Source organism: Solanum pennellii, chromosome 1 (genome assembly GCF_001406875.1).
Source record: "Solanum pennellii chromosome 1, SPENNV200".
Classification (NCBI taxonomy): Eukaryota; Viridiplantae; Streptophyta; class Magnoliopsida; order Solanales; family Solanaceae; genus Solanum; species Solanum pennellii.
The window spans coordinates 1,773,107-1,791,320 of NC_028637.1; the positions used below are offsets into that span (position 1 = coordinate 1,773,107).

Genomic DNA, 18,214 nt, shown 5'->3' on the forward strand with positions numbered 1-18,214 from the left:
GGATATGTAATTCGTTGAAGTGTTGTTGTTGAGGATATGTAATTTGTCTAAGTGTTGTTGTTGAGCTACGTGCTATGTAAACTGTGAGCTGTTAGGTTGGGTTGATTTTAATGCAGGTTGTAGTTGTGGAGGTTTGGTTGGGGGTGGTAGGAGTACCCGTATTTTATCCCCTTAACTTGTGTTTAGAGGTTTACTTGCTGAGTACCGTGTGGTTTGGTACTCACCCCTTGCTACTACAAATTTTTTTGTAGGTTATGAGCCTGGATTTTTGTTGTACTTGTCATTCTCTTCTTTTCCGAGGCTTCTTGGAGATTTGTCAGGTAGCTGTTTCCATCACAGCAGACTTTCTTCTCCTTAATTATGATCTTGTTCTATTCTAGAAACAAGTTCATTAGAGACTTGAGTTTTTCTTTTGAATCAATTGTAATACTTTAGAGGCTTGTACACGTGACAACCAGGTTTTGGGGTACTTTTAAGTAACTTATAAATTTTCCGCATTTTATTGTAAGTTTTAGGCTGACTTGTCTTGGTGGGATAAGACGAGTGCCATCACGCCCATTTTTGGGTCGTGACAGTTTGATATATTGTTATCTTGCTCCCTATTTTACCAACTATATAACTAGTTCCCTTGATACATTTGACAAGCTAAATTAAACTAGTCATAATTAATGTGATGTTTACTAAAATTGTAATTTAGTCAAACAAGATGAAAAAGAAAGCAAAACCTAGGTCCTTTTATTTGGAAATATTGAAATTAAATAAAATAAAAATATAATAATAATAATAATAATAATAATAATAACAATAACAATAATACATTATTATTGTCATTGCGATATTTCATACTTATCTCGTTGAATTGTTCGATCTGATAGTAATTATAGTGCTAAAATATCACAAAATATTCTTAATATGATAAAATAAATATTATCCGCTTTAAATTAAATCCGCGCATGATTTTTCTCAATGATATATACATATACCTACTTAAAGGGGACAAAGTGAAAATAAAGGAACTTAAAATATTTGATGTGGACCTTATAAATAATGATTTTTTAGTCTAGAAAAGAGAATGAGTTCCATTTAAGGCATCTCCTTACCATTTTGCAATTATTAATTATCTATAAAACTATGGTCCATTTTATTAATATTAAACTTTATTTTACATCAAACACATGTATTGAAAATGTGCTTTTTTTTTCCCTTCTTAATAAAGCTTCTTTATTATTTCTTGAAGTTTACTTGCTTAGCTTCCAATTTTGGATATTTTAGTAAAATCTATATATTTTTATTATTTATTATTATTGTCAACTACAATATAACGACAATTATATTATACGTAAAATTCGACTCTTGACTTGTACGACAGTGAAATTGGATAGATTTACTTCTTCACGATTGTGTTCGTTCGAATTTTTTTTTCGAAAATTTATCATCTTTCCATTGAAGTAGCAAACAAGTGAATGACACATCGTGAAAACTAATCAAACAGTTTAAATTTTTTAGTGATAATTATGATTCCACGCACTGTAAAATGTGAATGTGCAATATGAGTTGTACAATAGTGTTTCCACAAGCACTTACTCCATTAACATCATAAGCATTTAATTAAAAAAAATTAAGAGTGGAAAATTATGTTAATCATTAGTGAAAATGTCAAATGGACACTAATTAGTTGTAGGTTAGTTAGTATCTAATAATGTATTAGTTGGTGTTTGTGATTTGTTGTTTACACATGTATCTATAACAACTTGGCATTAATTAATGAGTTTAAATAATATATATTGTCATATGTTAGTAAAATAATTTATATACTATCAAATTATATTTATTGTCATAACAAATATTGCTAATATATTTTATTTTTAACAGTCCAAAAAGGATTTCATTTGAATAATATGATAATGTAAAATCTTAAATGTTATTTAAATTCTTTCTATTATCATTTACTTGTTTAGTATATTATTTAAAATTTATTTTACTTAATAGTAAATGAAAGATATTATTTTTTTCAATCTTACCCTCATTCCTCAAACTTATTGGAGCATTCATCACTAACATTAATATTTTATTAAGAAATATAAAAATTCAAACTGAACAAATAAAAAGGAATGAGAAAATCAGAGTATACAAAATTAAATTATCTAAAAATTGAAAACTTATAGGTAAATTACAAGTATTTTACATAATTATCGTTCTTCTTAAATTTTTCACGATATTCGATATTTTATTAAAATTTGACTAAATGTGAATTTGCGTATTTCAGGTTGATTTATAAGGTCAGGCTTACTAACAAAACTAGTGGCTAAAATATCCTTAAAATTTGCAAACCATACAAATAGAATTAATCTTAAAGAAGATTAATAGTTTAATACAATGACAATGACTAGAAAACAATATTATTCCAGCTATTGTATTAATATCATTTAATTAAATTTACAAGCAATTAGTTTTTCTTTTTTTTAAAAAATGTTATATATATATATATATATATATATATAAACCCAACTTGCTGCCTTATATACATATTTTATTCTAATATAAAAATAATGATAATATATAGTTGAAATCAATTTTTGGATTGGAGTCTTTGGAAGAAGGCTCTCTTCTTTTATCCATTTTCTGGTTTTTGATAATCATATCAGGACATCGATAAATTAAAAAATATTATCTACTAAAAAAATTTTATATATAAAATTTAAATTCAAATTTTTTTAATTAAAATTCACTAATATTAATTAGAAAGGTTCTTAAAGTTGAAAAACTAAATATCATGCCTTAGTTAAAAAATTATATTAATAATATTTTTTTTAATAAAATGGAATAAAATACAATGGTGATCCTAGCTATGCAAAAATATTTAAGAGGTTAACCAACCCTTGAATATATCTTCTCCTTATAGTAATTAATATATTGTTTAAATATAAAATGTCATTTTCTCATTCAAAATATTTTTATAATGTATTAAAAAAAATTTCATTCTAATAGTTCGATTCCTAGACCTTTAGTTAAGGACGGAACGATACGAATCATCTCATCATCTCATCATACCTTTAATGATCTCATATCAAGTAATTAGTCTAGCTAATAACATACACTAACCCTTGAATTTCGATAGGCATTTTAAGGTCGATTAATGTAATTTGTATTGAAATATTCAACTATGAGAAAAATAAAATTTTCTTTCAAATTCAAACTCGGCACATCAAATTAAAAAGAGCAACTTTAACAAATAGCAAACATAAAAGTCATATTTGTATGTTATAGCTATGGTTTGCATAATTGCGCTCCATAGCAAATTTTATGTTTGCTATGGAACTTTTGATTTGTATAATTCGCTACAAACATCCAATTTTATATAAATTGTTCAGCTTTGTATAAATTCATTTATATATTCTAATTTGTATAATGAGATCTGTATTTGTATAATTACAAATGTATAACACGAGAATATTTGTTTTTATATTTGCATATACATTTTTCTCTCGCTTTATACAAACACAAATGCATTTTATACATTATATATCGAAATGTATAAAATGACTAATTGTATACCGAAAATGGCTAATTATATACCGAATCAGATGACAAAAATAAGGAATCATTGCTGCTAATTACAATTAAAATAAACTATGACTATATCATTTAATTTAGGAAAAATGCACAAGTACCCCCTCAACCTATGCTCGAAATTCCAAAAATACATTTATACTATACTAAGGTCCTATTAGCGTTGGGCCCACAAAATAGTGTCACGTAAATCGAAAAGGGGTAGAATATTATTAATAAAATAAGTTCAGGGGGTAATAGGACCTTTGTATGGTATAAGTGTGTCTCTAAGATTTCGAACATAAGTTAAGGGGGTACTTATATATTATCCCTTTAATTTAAATTAATATTTTGTTATTTCATATAATTTTCCCAATTAAAAATAATGATATGCTTATCACCCCCATTATAAATTTATAATCTTTTTGTTTGGTGATATAAATTATAAGTACTTACAGGTAGAGGTCCCCTCCCAACCTCAATTACCCAAATTAATTTATATACTCTATCTTCTTAAAAAGAATAAATCATACTAATAATAGTATCCACTTGCTATAGTTGGAAAACTTTGTATAATAATAATTAAAAAAAATAATTAGTAACCCCCACCCTCAAAAATGTTCCACTTGGCTTTCTAAACAGTTGAAAAATAATTATTTATGTCATAAAAAGTTGAGATAATTTTTTATGTTATAAAAATAAACTTTTTAAAGAGATTTTATGGTTATCCTCTTACAATCCACTAACAAATATCAAGTACTATATCCACTTATGTGGTTTTCCTTTTTTCTTAATTTTTTTTTTTAAAAAAGAATTAAAGTTAGTAAAGTCAAAAGGATTTGAATGTGTTAGACTAATGTACAAGTATTAAAAGCATATAATAAAATATTTTTATTAACTTTTTTTTTAGTTGAGAATGAGTAGAAGGGAAATATTAAATGCTCCAAAATTTCAATGTTTATTTCATGTTAGGTCAAAAAAAAATTGCGTAGTCTAATGGTTAATAAAGTTAATGAAATATGATAATAGATGAGAATTCATATTTAATTAGAGTCTGTAAAAAAATATTAGGTGATTTTTATAATTTTTCGTTACGTCTTAATAGAAAAAAAATATCAAATGCACGCAACTTAGTTTAGACATTAATACGGAATGTACCGGATTTTTAGCACGTACAACCATCAAACCAGAGACCAAAGCAGGGCTCGACAAAACGGAAAGTATAAGAAAAGAGAGATATCCTTGCGCAAGGCGAAAGATCGATGTCCTTCAGAATTCTAAAAAGATCAAGAATTGCGTGCCTTTAGATCCCGTCTTTCAATGGTCTTCCATATTCTCTGTTGGATCGACTTCGACTCATGGTTGGGTAAATATATTGCATAAGATCGTTTATATTTCTTTTCAAGAAGTATATTTGAATGTTATCACACCTTCACTGACATTTGTTCGATTATTTCTCGGCATTTAACTAAACAAACATATCAAGTATTTTTAAGGTGGATAGGGGTAGTGTAAGGACAATTTTTTTTTGTTTCCTACCGTAAATTTTTTTATATTCGCTTTTCGTCTCGACTAATTCAATTTTTCAATTGCGTATTATTGATCATCAGACCAACTTATGTTGATATATGATTTTTTTCATGCCGAGACTAATATTTAATGGTAAAACACATTGTTTAACGATTTTATTTTTAGAATTCTAACTCGAGAACTTAGTTAAGTATGAAGGTATACAAATCTCCCGCCATACCTTAAATTACTCAGTTTACAACTCTGAACAACAAGAACAACAGGTACCCGCATCCCTCATAACAAAGAAAATAAATTTATTTAAATGAAAACGAGTCCTCGTACGAACTCTCTCATCCCTTGTCTATGCTAAATCTCTCGAGAGTCCTTACGAGGACTTCTTCAATAAACACTTGTTTTTCAATCAAGTTTTATATGACTTTTTAGTCAGATTACCCTTATATTATCCTGTATACAGTCCGACGATCATATAAACAAACAGGTCAACTTTAAAGTAAATTTATTGTGTTAAGAGTGCGTTATGATTCGTGACCGCCCGTCGAGCGGGGAGTGTTATTAAAGAAGGAAAAAGAAAACTAATAAAGCACATAAAACAAAGTCTTTCCATGAAGGCTATATTTCATTGGTCATTGCCATGTAATTCCAATTTTTTTTCCACTTGTAAATCATTCTGTTGCCTTCTCTCTCTCTCTTTCTTCTCTCTCTCTGCTTGAAATTGTACTGACATGGCTGCTACTAAATGGGGTTTCTCTAATTGACTGTACAATCACACAAAGCTTAAAATTTTCATCTTTGTACAACTATTACTTAACTAGGTACAACACTCTACTTGCTTATATTCACTTATTTTTTCTCTTTTTTTCTATCATGGGTGTTGTAAAGATTTAATCTTTCTTGTTCAAATAGTGTTTTGTTTATTTTTTATTTGATGTTTTACTCAGAGTCTGGTGTTCTCTTGAAATTTTCCCTTTTTAGAGCTTTTCTTTTAGTATAATGAAGAAAAGATTGAAACTTGTTATCAAGATTTTGTTATGCTTCTTAGTCAGTTAAAAGGGTGTAATTTAGTAGTCGATAAAGTTGTTGAGTTTTCGAATTTAAAATTTTAGCAAATACAAATATTAGGTTGATTAGGTATTCCGTAGAATTAGCAAGGTGTTATATTTCGTAATTAGGATGGTGTGTGGAATAGCTTGTTAATTTTACGGAATATCTGTCACCTGCCCACCAACAACTTTGTTTTTGTCAAGAATACTGAATATTCACTTTTTTTTTCTGTTATGACTGTTGTAAAAAATAGTTCTTTCTCTTCTTATTTTCTTCTTAGTACTATTCTTGGTATTATAGAACTCAAGGCTGGTTTTATATTTTGTTTTTACTTTTTATGGTGTTTGTGTATTGTTATGTTCTTTGCCAACTGCCACTTTCGTGATTTTTGTCTGGTTATCTTGTAGTTTAGCTTATTTTTGTCAGAATATTTGTTCAATGATTGATAGTTTTTATGTAGTTTCTGGATATTTTCCCTTTTTTTAGCTTTTCTTTCCTTAAAATAATGAAGAAAAAGATAGATTTTGTTTTCAAGATCTTTGTTTGTTTCTCCTAGCATCCGAGGGTGTAGCTTAGTAGTTAATGAAGCAGTTGAGAGTAATGAGATTTCAAGTTCAAATTGTAGCATAGGCAAAAACACTAGGTGATTTCTTTTATTTGTTCGAACCTTGGTGGATCGTATAAATAGTTTATCAAAAAACTAATAACTTTCTTTTCAAGAATCTAGAATCGATAAACTCAAAAGTCTAGTTCAGCCTTTGTTACTACCTAATAGTTGTGCTTGATGGGAGGTAACGAACATCCGATTGGAATAAGTTGAGATGTTCGCAAGTTGGCCTGGACATCATAGTTATCAAGAAAATATTTTTATTTTACTATTGCAATTTTTTTTGAAGTTCTTCGTTTTTGGTTATTACTAGATATGATTCTTGAAAATTTTGGATTAAGTTTTAGAACTTCTCTTATATTATAATCTTGAGGCATTGTTTTCAATGGGAACTTATGAAATATTGTTTGCTTCAATTGATTGAGCTGCAGGAACAAAATTCCTTTAGATTTTCAAGAAAAAAAGGTGTGAGTTGCTCGTTTATAACCATGCATACTACTATATTTTCCAAAGGAAATGAAGGGGTTGTCCAGAATCAATCTGTTGGAACATTGTGCACTGCTCCTTGGTGGAGTAATGGTTTTATGTCTCAATCTGTGGCTTATGCTGAGCCTTTTGGACAATTGAAATCTGCATCTGTGGAGCAGCAGCCCAAGGGGAATGCAACAGAGTTCACTATTTCCTCTGGTACTTTCTTATTCATTCTTTTGGCAATTCATAGGACATGGCCTTAGATAGGAGGATGGGGACGTCGCGGATAATGGTAGAAGGTTAGTAGGTGGTGAGTGTTGTCTTGCTTTTCGATGGGATAGGCCAGGGAGGTGGTCTTGTTGGTAACTATCCTTAAAATATATGCATTTGGGATGAATATAGTTTACAAATTCAATGCCCCTCTTAAACTTGATAAGTCACGCCAAAAGACATTAGTAATTTCTAAGATCATCAATTTCAATGGCTTGGTGGCCTCTCAAGTTTTGATATCTGATCCTTTCTTAAATATGCTTTGTCTAATAAATGATATTTAGTGCCAATATGCTTGCTCCTTTCATGAAAAACACCATAGTTCTTGGACCTATGTTGGATCAGAATTGTTATCGAAAAAAAAATCTTCTTTTCATTTACTTGTTGTTGGTGAAGTTCTTGTAACAAAAATCTTAACTACATTGCATGAAAACCATATTTGGTGCTTCTCAGAATTCAATGGAATTCAGATTTCACAAGAAAGAACGGAAACTGGTAGTGCTTTTCCAAATATTATGAAAATAACATTAAGTAAAAAACATTGGTAGGTTAAGTAAACTCTTTCTATAGTCTAGCTAGATTTGATGTATTTCTTTTGATCACCTCAAAAAGAGAAATATTAGGAGTCTTATAAAGTACTTACTAGGTATGTTGCTTGGACTCTTCAAAAACGTCAGCTGGTGCGTGTCGGTTTCTCCAAAAGTAGAGTACTTTTTGGAGAATTTGACATGGGTGCAACATCGAAAGTGAAGAGTCTATGCAACTTAGCTTATGAGTCTACGACCAAAAAGAATATCTAGTTTGGAAGTTGGACAAATCTATTGCTCCAAACTTCCAACAAGGTTCTTCAAAAATGTGGCATAATCATGCCTCTAACTCCTTCAGGTGATTGCAAATCTTCGGCAAGTGGGCAAAAACTTTCGAACATTCAGGCTGCTTCCTCTGTTCGTGCAGCTAATATGGACTACCGAGGTCACTTTGAGCTAGGTTTTGGTCAGTCCCTGGTAATCGAAAGTTCCATTTCTAATAAATCTCAACATATGTGCTTGTTCATTCTGTTTATGTGGTGTGATTTTAAATGGTGCAGATTTATGCAAATCATCCTTATGGAGAGCAATGCATTGGGTTATTTTCGGCTTATGCTCCTCAACTTTCGGTACTACTTCTTTCTGATAGCATCACTTTCCAATCACCGGAGTTATGTGGGTTTGGTAATTTATGCTTTCTCTGGAATTAGTAACATATTCCGAAAAACGAAGTAACAGCATTACTGTAGACATTCTGCTGTTTTGTTGCATAACTTACTAAAGTAACAAACTTTAGCTTTATATATTTTTCGAGATCTTTTCAAACATGCAATGACAACCAATATTAACTTTATGACAGCTTATGTCGTGTTTCCATCATTGATAATATTGCGTAAATTTTGTTTTAGCACATCATATGTGAGCTGAGTTGGATTTTTAATGTGGTGGGTTCGGAAAAGTTTCCAAAAACCATTCTTTCTCCTTCATCTAAAAGAAGATTGGAATTTTTTTATTTGAAAAAGATGAGAGGAAGTCGAAGAAACCTTGATTTATGCCTGTTGATTTTGCAAGTTAGTTGGATCAATTGATTGGTAAAGACAGCATCCGATTGTAGTACGATTACTCAAATCAACATAATGTCCTTTGATCTCGTACTTACTCTCTTTACTGAGGGTCTATAGTACGATTATTAATGCTGCTGGTTGAGCTATGATGTTCGCAGATGGCATTATAAGATGTGCACTACTGTTTACTGAAGGAACTAGTTTAACGTCTAATATAATTGGTATATATAAGTTTTTCCTCACAAGCAGAGATGTTATTACGTGCATCATGTTTAGAAGAAGCCACCTCTGTGAACATTATATAACCTGAGAGCCTTGAGGAAACACGGCTCCAATCTTTCGTCATAGTAGTTTTTTGGTAGAGTAGATCTCTTTATAAGCAACTAAATAGATGAAAACAGGGAAGGAGTAGCTGCACTTAACTGATGCTTTCTATCCAATTTCGGAGGTTGAAAGGCTGTAATTGCCTTGATCCTAAGGGTTGGCCCCAGATGGATTTCTCAGTCATTAGAATAACGATAAAAACTAAGGAAACAAACTTATCGTTCGTATTGAAGTAAAGAGTAGTCTGCTTGGTACCTAGTTTAGTTGGGGTAGAACAGTGTTTGACCAAGTACTGGCGTCAAAACTATTAAAAGAAAGTACTGGCGTCAAAACTATTAAAAGAATGATGTTAAGATAGATCATTGGAATCACATTTATCGCCCATTGAATTGAATTTGTTAAGAAAATTTGTTCCCAAATTGTTAAACCAAAAGGATGTTACTAATACTTCGGAACTATGTGTTAGATCCTCTAATTATCGCTGAACTATGGAATAACAAATGAAAGGTGGTACCGGAAATATTTCAGATTAATGCAGAACACTGGAATATATGCAGTAACAGGGAACACATGTCTTCTGATAGAATGCCACATATCATGTAAACTTGGTAATATAATTGGATTTTGTAGTGTAATCTATTCTTTACTCTCCCATACTCTACATCTTCAAGTTGAATGATTTCGAGGCTCTAATATTCATATAATTTCACTTCACAATTTTTGCAGGGCCGCATTATGCTACCATTGAATTTGGCTTCTGATGAAGGTCCGATATTCGTAAATGCCAAGCAGTATCATGGGATACTAAGGCGTCGAAAGACCAGGGCCAAGGAAATGGAGAAAAAAGCTCTTAAACCACGCAAGGTAAAGTTCTATTTCTATGATCATGTACAGTGGCTATCTACATATCAGCATGATATTTTATTTGATCATCATGCTTTTCTTCAAAAGCATGTTCTTTGTTCATTCTGTTGTTGCTGAGTTTTGCACTGCTTAATGCTTGCAGCCGTACTTGCACCTCTCTCGCCATCTCCATGCTTTGCGCCGACCTAGGGGCTGTGGTGGTCGTTTCTTGAACACAAGGAATATGAATGGAACTATGAAGGCTGGAAAAACCACCAATATGTTCAAGACAGGCGATGTTCAAAACTTTTACCCCACTGGATCCCAGAATTCTGAAGTGCTGCAGTCTGATAGCAGCAATTTGAGCTCACCAAAAGAAACATCTGGCAGTAGGTTCTTCGATTCATCAGGGGTCGCTAACATGTACTCTAGTGGCAATCTTGATCCTATTCTGTTCCAAAACCTGAGGCCTCCGGTCCAGGCAATACCGGACATGATGAATACTGGACACGGTATTTTCATGTCTGGTAAGTGGGTTTGCACAGCAGATAGCTGTTGCAACCTCAAAGTATGATAGCCTTGGCTTGAGAAAGAGGTCAGGTGTCACGAGTTGAGCCTCACCTCATCCGTGCTACAACCTAATGCATACACATTTGGTTGCTGCAATTGCCGGATCATCCTTGGCTATCATGGGCAGTTCATCCTTGGCTTAGCATTAACGCGGTGCCTATATCGTTCTGTTGCTATCAAGCAACGTGGATGGTAAGAGGCACTAAAGCCTTAATGCTACTTTATTTTCAGCACTTTGTTGGATAAATAAGCTTGTTTTCGATGAGATGATGACGATGATGACCCTGTCCGATCGGGGGTCTCTGATGTTGCAGTGTGTTTGGATTACTGTTTTGTGATGTTGGTTTGTGAAAACTACAATGATGTATGATTGAACTTGATCCAAATAATGTGCAAATTGGTGTGTTTTCAGACTGGTATACCTTCTCATTGTTCATTTTGAAGAAACATTACTATTTTTTGTTTTTTCTCCCGCCCACTTTCTGATACGAATTCGGATTTGGATCGGAATGTATTATCGTACAATATAACATCCTAGGGTAAAAAATTTTTAAAACCAAATCGATAAAACCAAATAATGTCTATCATGCTCTACATTAATCACTTGATCGTTATTAAGTACTTTCTCATTCACTTTCAACATATCAACGAAAAGACAATTAACGTTTTCGTATTTTACCTTCAACACCTTTTATGGTTAATTAATGTGTAAAATTTAAAATGAACAAGTAAAAATGATCGAAGACAGTTCACCGATTCAAGATTTTCTCCATACCCAGAGCTCGAATTCGAAATTTTTGGTTAAGGGCGAAACACTCCCACCAGTACACCACAACCCATATTGGTCACCGATAAGAGTTATTATGATATAAATATGATTTCTTTCGTCCATTTAAGTTCGAACATATGAACTTACTGACATGAGATTAGTCGAGACTCGGACTCCAATACGGATATCGAAATCGGAGATGGACCCCATAACTGTCTTATCAAAACCTCATCTTTTATCTTCTCTCACTGAAATTTCTTCATTGGTAGAAAAAATTTGGAAGAAAAAATGTCAGCTTTTTCTTCTTCTTCTTCTTCATCACTTCATTTCTTCACTCAAAAGCCTAAATTCTCAGTAGTAGAGCACATTTCTACCAGTATTAACAATACCCATTTCAATTTCAAGATTAATAACTCCATAAACCCCATAAAATCGAAACCCCATTTCCCCATTTCTTCTCTTTTAGCTTCTTTCAATCGAATTTCAACTCATTTTTCTACTTCTGCTGTGTCTGATGGAGCTGGGGTTGTTGGATTTGATGAGGAATCTGAATTGTCAGCTGAAGAGGAAATTGAAGAAGATGAAGAGAATGAGGGAGGTGAGAGTTTGGAGAAAGAAGGAGATGGGGTTGTTGATGAGCCTAAATCGATTGAAGATGGTAGATTGTATGTGGGTAATTTGCCATTTTCAATGACACCTTCTCAATTGTCTGAAATTTTTGCTGAAGCTGGTAAAGTTGCTAATGTTGAGGTCTGTTTTTTTGTTGCTTTGCTTCGATTATCGCATTATTTTGTTGTTGTTACTGTCGATTTTTCGAATGTTATGTAATGGTTGTGTTTTTGTAAATGCATTGATATGTTGTTTGTTGTATAACACTCTCCATATCGCATTAGTTTGTTGTTATTGATTCCATATCTGTATCCCCTTATTTGAAATTGTTTGGCGGGTTTTATGTAAGCTGAGGGTCTATCGGAAACAAGCTCTCTATCTCTATGAGGTTGGGGTAAGATTTGCACACACTGCTAGATGCTACTTGTGGGATTACAAGGGGTAGTGTGTTGTTGTTATTGACATGTGTTACTCCAGCAAAGTATCTTTTGGACAACACTTTTATCTCTCAAGAGTTAGGAGTAAGGTTTGCGTTCATTCTACACTTCCTAGGCTCGACTTGTAGGAGTACACCGAGTATGTTGTTGTTTTTGTTGATATGTGTGACTCGAGCCAAGGGTCTTTCGGACAAAATTTACCTCTCAGGAGTTAGGAGTAAGGTTTGCATACATTCTACCCGGAATTTGGGACACTTGTGGGATTACACTAGGTATGTGTTGTTGTTGCTTTTTCCCTTTCGAATTCTTGAATCTTTATGCAGCAAAATCTTATGATACAACTTTACATTATCCAAAAAAAAAGGACATCAACATGTTATGGGAGAAAAGTCCAATTACAAAATTTGAACTAATTCTATTTATGCAACTCAACATTCCTATATTGAAAAATTATACTGCACAAATGTGCAAAGACTGAGTTTTTTTTTGTTGTGTATAAGTTGTTGAGTGCATTTCATAATGGAAGGTTCTAGGAATCATAAAGGATGTTCAAATTGCCTTGGGGAATAGGTTCAAATCCGACGTGTGATCTTTTGGTGTTTTTTTTTAATCCCCTTGCATAAATTCTGGCTCAGCCACTGGCTGCGTTAGCCCTCAAACAATGGAAAGCAAGTTAAAGACAGAGTCACGGGATACACATAGTTGTACCCGCAAACTTAATAGTTACATATATTTTCTCATATTTGTTGTTTTGTGGTTAAAGTTGGTTGATTTAATTTTGTGTAGCTGCAGTTGAATGGCTCATGATTTCTAAGTTGCTTGCATGTTTGTACATAAGTTCAACTTTTGATTAGAATTCCTGTATTTTTTTCTTTTGGAATATAAGATACAGGACGACTCATGTTGTTTTTCTTCAATGAATTTCGTAGATCGTTTATGATAGAGTTACAGATAGAAGTCGTGGATTTGCATTTGTTACAATGGGAAGTGTTGAAGATGCAAAGGAGGCAGTTCGGTTGTTTGATGGATCTGTAAGTTTAGCAGTTTTCTTATCATTTACTAGCAAGATCTCTTTTCTTGTATGCTTTGCATCAGTTTATTAAAACACTTAATTCACCTCCAATACCAGAAAATGCAAAATATCGAATGCTAATTGATATTGATAGTCATTCATCAACAATATGATTCAGATTTGGTGTTAGTTACCTATCTTGAACTGATGTCCTTGTCTTTATAAGAAACAGCAATATTATTAAGATTTCATTTTAGTTACCTATCTTGGACTGACGTCCTCTGTCTCAATTAGCATTTAGTTTGGTCTCTAAGGTCATTCATTGCTCATCTTAATAATGTTTGACAGCAAGTTGGAGGTCGTACGGTCAAGGTAAACTTCCCCGAGGTTCCAAGAGGAGGTGAAAGGCAAGTAATGAGTGCAAAGATAAGAAGCACCTATCAAGGTTTTGTAGACAGCCCTCACAAACTATACGTTGCGAATCTTAGCTGGAACCTCACTTCTCAAGGTCTGAAAGATGCTTTTGCTGACCAGCCAGGATTCTTAAGTGCAAAAGTCATCTATGACAGGGCCTCGGGAAGATCTCGAGGTTTTGGTTTCATTACATTTTCTTCAGCTGAAGCAATGAACAATGCACTCGATACCATGAATGAAGTGGTAAGGATAAGTAATGATAAAGTATCTCAAGTACAATTTGACATCTTCCTTGTTTCTCACAGTTTCTTGTAAAATGCAATTAGGATCTTGAAGGACGGCCATTACGACTAAATATAGCTGGGCAGAGAGATCCAGTATCTTCTCCACCAGTAGTCAAAACAAGTGAGTCCGAGAACAGTGAAATACTCTCTAGTATCGGCTCATAAGATCATCGAGATTCATAGCAGCATCGGCAATTTGGAGATATGTAGAGTTTTATATTCGGCCGAGACATGCTTTTTCCAGCTTATGTAACTTTGATACAGGTAAGCTGTGCTACTACATTGCCTGTACATTATCTTAACTGCATAGTTAACAAATATTATGGTTGTAATATAACTCATCACTAGAATCAATAGAGATAACTCTTTATAAAATGCTCATATATTCTACTACCTGTTCCTCCCTTTATCATATGCTCATTTTGTATTTATAAAATATTATTTCTTGATCTTCTCATTAAATTAAAATTTTAGTAGTTGTAACTTCAGATTATTGGTGAAGTTTGAATTAATATAATTAAACTTTAGCTTAGTGGTCAAAAATTATGAACTATTAGAACTAAACTTCAAAGTAGAGGTCAGAAGTTTGAACTACTAGAACAAAAGTTTAGACAAATAGTCAAAAGTTTGATTTGTGAGAACTAAACTTTAAACCTATTAACATATCCGGTGTAATCGTACAAAGTGGGGTCTAGGGAGGCTAGTGTGTATACAGACCTTACCCCTATCCTAAGCTACATGGACTCTTCACTTTTGATGTCTCACCTTGTCGGAATACTATTGGAGAATCCGACACGCACCCTGACATTTTTGAAGAGTCCGAGTAACATAACCCCTACTTTGGGAGGGAAAAGAGGTTGTTTTCGATCAACACCGGATCAAGTAAAAGCATTCGAAAATGGAAAATGGAAACAATGGGAGTGAAGAAGCCAAGAAAGAACTAAACTTTAGACCATTATACCAAAATATCAAGAAACACCAATATAGAAAAAAAAGCTCAACATAAACAAGAAAAAAAACAACTTAATGTTAAATGAGAATACCAAACAAATAACTATGTCACAAACACAAAAAGAATATACTCTAAATACATCAATAATTACAAAAATAATAATAATCCAATGTAGAATAACACATGGACCCCCATCCAACTTACTTCTCCCCACATCAAAATAATATCCCAAAATACACAATATAGAATAGTATACTATAAAATATAGAATATTCAAAAAAAAAAAAAGGGGGGAGGTCCATTAACAACTAAACCAAACACCTTTGACCATATCTCATTTCTTCCATGGCTGAATAGAAAGAACCACTATCAAGATGATGATAAGCAAAAGAATAATAGCAAAACAAGTCCATTTTCTTGTATTCTTTTGGTGTTTTCTTGCTACTTGTAATTGTTGAGCACCCCCTCTAACAAATGAATTAGCCCTATTCACTTGACTCTCAATATCATCAAGTTGTTCACCTTGAGATTCCACTAAAACAGCCATGTCCAAGAAAACTTGATGAAGTTCTTTCAAATTCCTCTCTATTTCCTTCACAGCTTCATGCCTTTCTTGAATCTCCATTATTGTGTCCATCACTTGTCCTCTTCCTTGTTCTTGTATTGCCTTTTGTAAGAATGTCTCACTTTGACCTGTGGGAGACAAAAAAAAGTAGTTTGTTCTGTTATGACTCGTAACGATGAACGATCCATCAACCTATTCAGTCTAAGACACATGAAATTCAAATAAGTATTGTTTGATATGTCATTTGGAAATTTGGATGAGTTTTACTCAGATATTTGTTTTGGAGCTTGATTAATCCAAATTTACATCAAAAAGTCCCATTTAGAGGTAAACCACTCCATACTAAAGACGACTCTATTTCCCAAGGTTTGATTTCAAACCTCTGGTTAAGGATAGAACTACATACACGATGTAAGATATTCGTGTTGGAGCTTGATTAATCTGAATTTACATCAAAAAGTCCCATTTAGAAGCAAACCACTCCATACTAAAGACGACTCTATTCCCCTAGGTTTGATCTCAAGACCTCTGGTTAAGGATGGAACTACATACGATAGAGGATCATCTTGTCAGAGAATTAGACTGTGCATATAAAAACTATAGATCAAAACTTAAATCTCGAATACTCTTAACCAAATTTCTTGTCTGAGATGGAGGAGTACTTACCACCCTACCACAATCGTGCCCTTTAAATTTGTACTCCCTCGGTCTAGTTTTCGAGGTTTAGACTATCTAATTTTCCATGTGAATTCGAATATATAATGAGACAAGGAAGTGAAATTTACCTGTAGATATGAGTGTATCAAGAACTGCTTCATCAGGATTTTCTCCAGTAACAGTATAATACCTTCTTTGAACAGTTTCTCTATATTCCGACGCCATCTTTTGTCTCAGCTCATTAAACTGATTCATAGATTCTTGAAGTTTCTTCCTCAATCCATTAACAACAGACGTCCTCGTCCTATCAGAGGAGCTCCCCGGGCCACACCCGGGGAGGCTCCTATTGGAAGCGTTGGATCTATCCAACGCTTCCAAACGAACTTTAATAAACTTGGCCTTTTTCAAGGCCAAGGAAACATCATCATCCATTTTAGACCTAAGATCCTTCACAGCTTTCGCATTGTGAAGGGTCTTACTCTTTTCATTTGAGCTTTGAAGCTGAGCATAGATTTTTTCGAGGTTTTTCAGCTCGTCTTTAATAGCTTCTACGTCTTCGAAAAACTTGTCTAAGTTGACACCACCAGTGTCTCCCATTTCGATTCCATGAGAATCTTGATCATGATCGTTCTCTCTATAACGAGAGAACGATCCTGAAAAAAGATCATTCATCTTCTTCTTTCTTTAACGAAAATTTCGAATATTCGATAAAACTATGAACAATAAGAAAGATGGAAGTTTGAGGGGAAATGGAAATGGTAGGATGAATGAATATATTGGGAAGGACTACTAGAAAAAAAGAAGAAAAAATAAAGACTAGTCAAATTGGTCGTCTAGATCAACTACTATAAACAAGACTTAGCACAAAATATGGAATTAAAGAAAAGTCAAATGTTCTTTTTTTGAATATAAAAATAATATTATTTTTTTTTAATCAAATAGAAAAATAAATATATTATAGTAATAAAATATAGAGAGAATATTTCATCTTCTATTTTTAAATAAACTAATATATAAAAAATTCTTTATAGACCAAGTTCTAATATTATATTATGTGAATAATAACTTACCCTTTTAATCAGCTATCAAACATGATAGTATTTATGTAAAATTTAACATCTGCATAACTTATCTTCAAATCAATTACCAAACGAACCATATATACATATATATTTTTTTTTAAAAAAATTCTTAAATTTATATGCAATATATGTAATTAAATGTAGAAGGGGTGTTGTGTACGAAAAGGTGGTGGAGATGAAATAGGGAAGAAAGTGGGAAAAATATCAAAAAGAATAAAAATAGTTAAGATTGAGTGGGTCTAAAGGGTGGGGTGGGGGTGGGGGAGTTTTATATATAATATATTTCCTTTTTTTTTAATTTTTCAAATTTATATGATATAACGTAACTGGGATACGAAATTTAATATCTTATGTTAATTGATTATTTTTTAAAATTTATGATGTACTATAATATTTGTGTGAAAATACGCAAAAAGTTAAAAAGATGTTTCATTTTTTAAAACTGATTAATAAAAGAAATATTATCACATAAATTGATACGTAAAAAATATTTGAGTGAGATATTTTTCTAATTATTTGAGGAAATGTTTAAACGAGTAGGAAAACGCGTTTGACTAAAATATTTCTACTATTTTATTTTATTTTTCCCCAAAATTTAAGGATTAAGAAAATAAAACTAAGGTAAGAAATTTCC

General features: G+C 32.4%; 3 protein-coding genes across 3 annotated transcripts; 2 read left to right on the forward strand and 1 right to left on the reverse strand.

The window, feature by feature from the left end:
• The first annotated feature begins 5,693 nt into the window (after positions 1–5,693).
• On the forward strand, positions 5,694–11,220 carry LOC107012921 (nuclear transcription factor Y subunit A-10). Its single transcript, XM_015212905.2, has 6 exons — positions 5,694–5,894; positions 7,162–7,417; positions 8,357–8,475; positions 8,559–8,627; positions 10,113–10,250; positions 10,393–11,220. The coding sequence occupies exons 2-6, from the start codon at positions 7,219–7,221 to the stop codon at positions 10,801–10,803; spliced, it is 936 nt and encodes a 311-aa protein (XP_015068391.1). The 5' UTR covers positions 5,694–5,894; positions 7,162–7,218; the 3' UTR covers positions 10,804–11,220.
• A 584-nt stretch (positions 11,221–11,804) lies between these two features.
• LOC107008099 (33 kDa ribonucleoprotein, chloroplastic-like) lies at positions 11,805–14,717 on the forward strand. Its single transcript, XM_015207008.2, has 4 exons — positions 11,805–12,318; positions 13,544–13,645; positions 13,975–14,283; positions 14,367–14,717. Exons 1-4 carry the CDS (start codon positions 11,857–11,859, stop codon positions 14,487–14,489), a joined length of 996 nt encoding a protein of 331 aa, XP_015062494.1. The 5' UTR covers positions 11,805–11,856; the 3' UTR covers positions 14,490–14,717.
• Positions 14,718–15,329: 612 nt separating this feature from the next.
• LOC107015763 (syntaxin-121-like) lies at positions 15,330–17,220 on the reverse strand. The gene is made up of 2 exons (XM_015216167.2): positions 16,627–17,220; positions 15,330–15,969 (listed from the first exon to the last, which is right to left on the reverse strand). Exons 1-2 carry the CDS (start codon positions 17,168–17,170, stop codon positions 15,611–15,613), a joined length of 903 nt encoding a protein of 300 aa, XP_015071653.1. The 5' UTR covers positions 17,171–17,220; the 3' UTR covers positions 15,330–15,610.
• Positions 17,221–18,214: the final 994 nt, after the last annotated feature.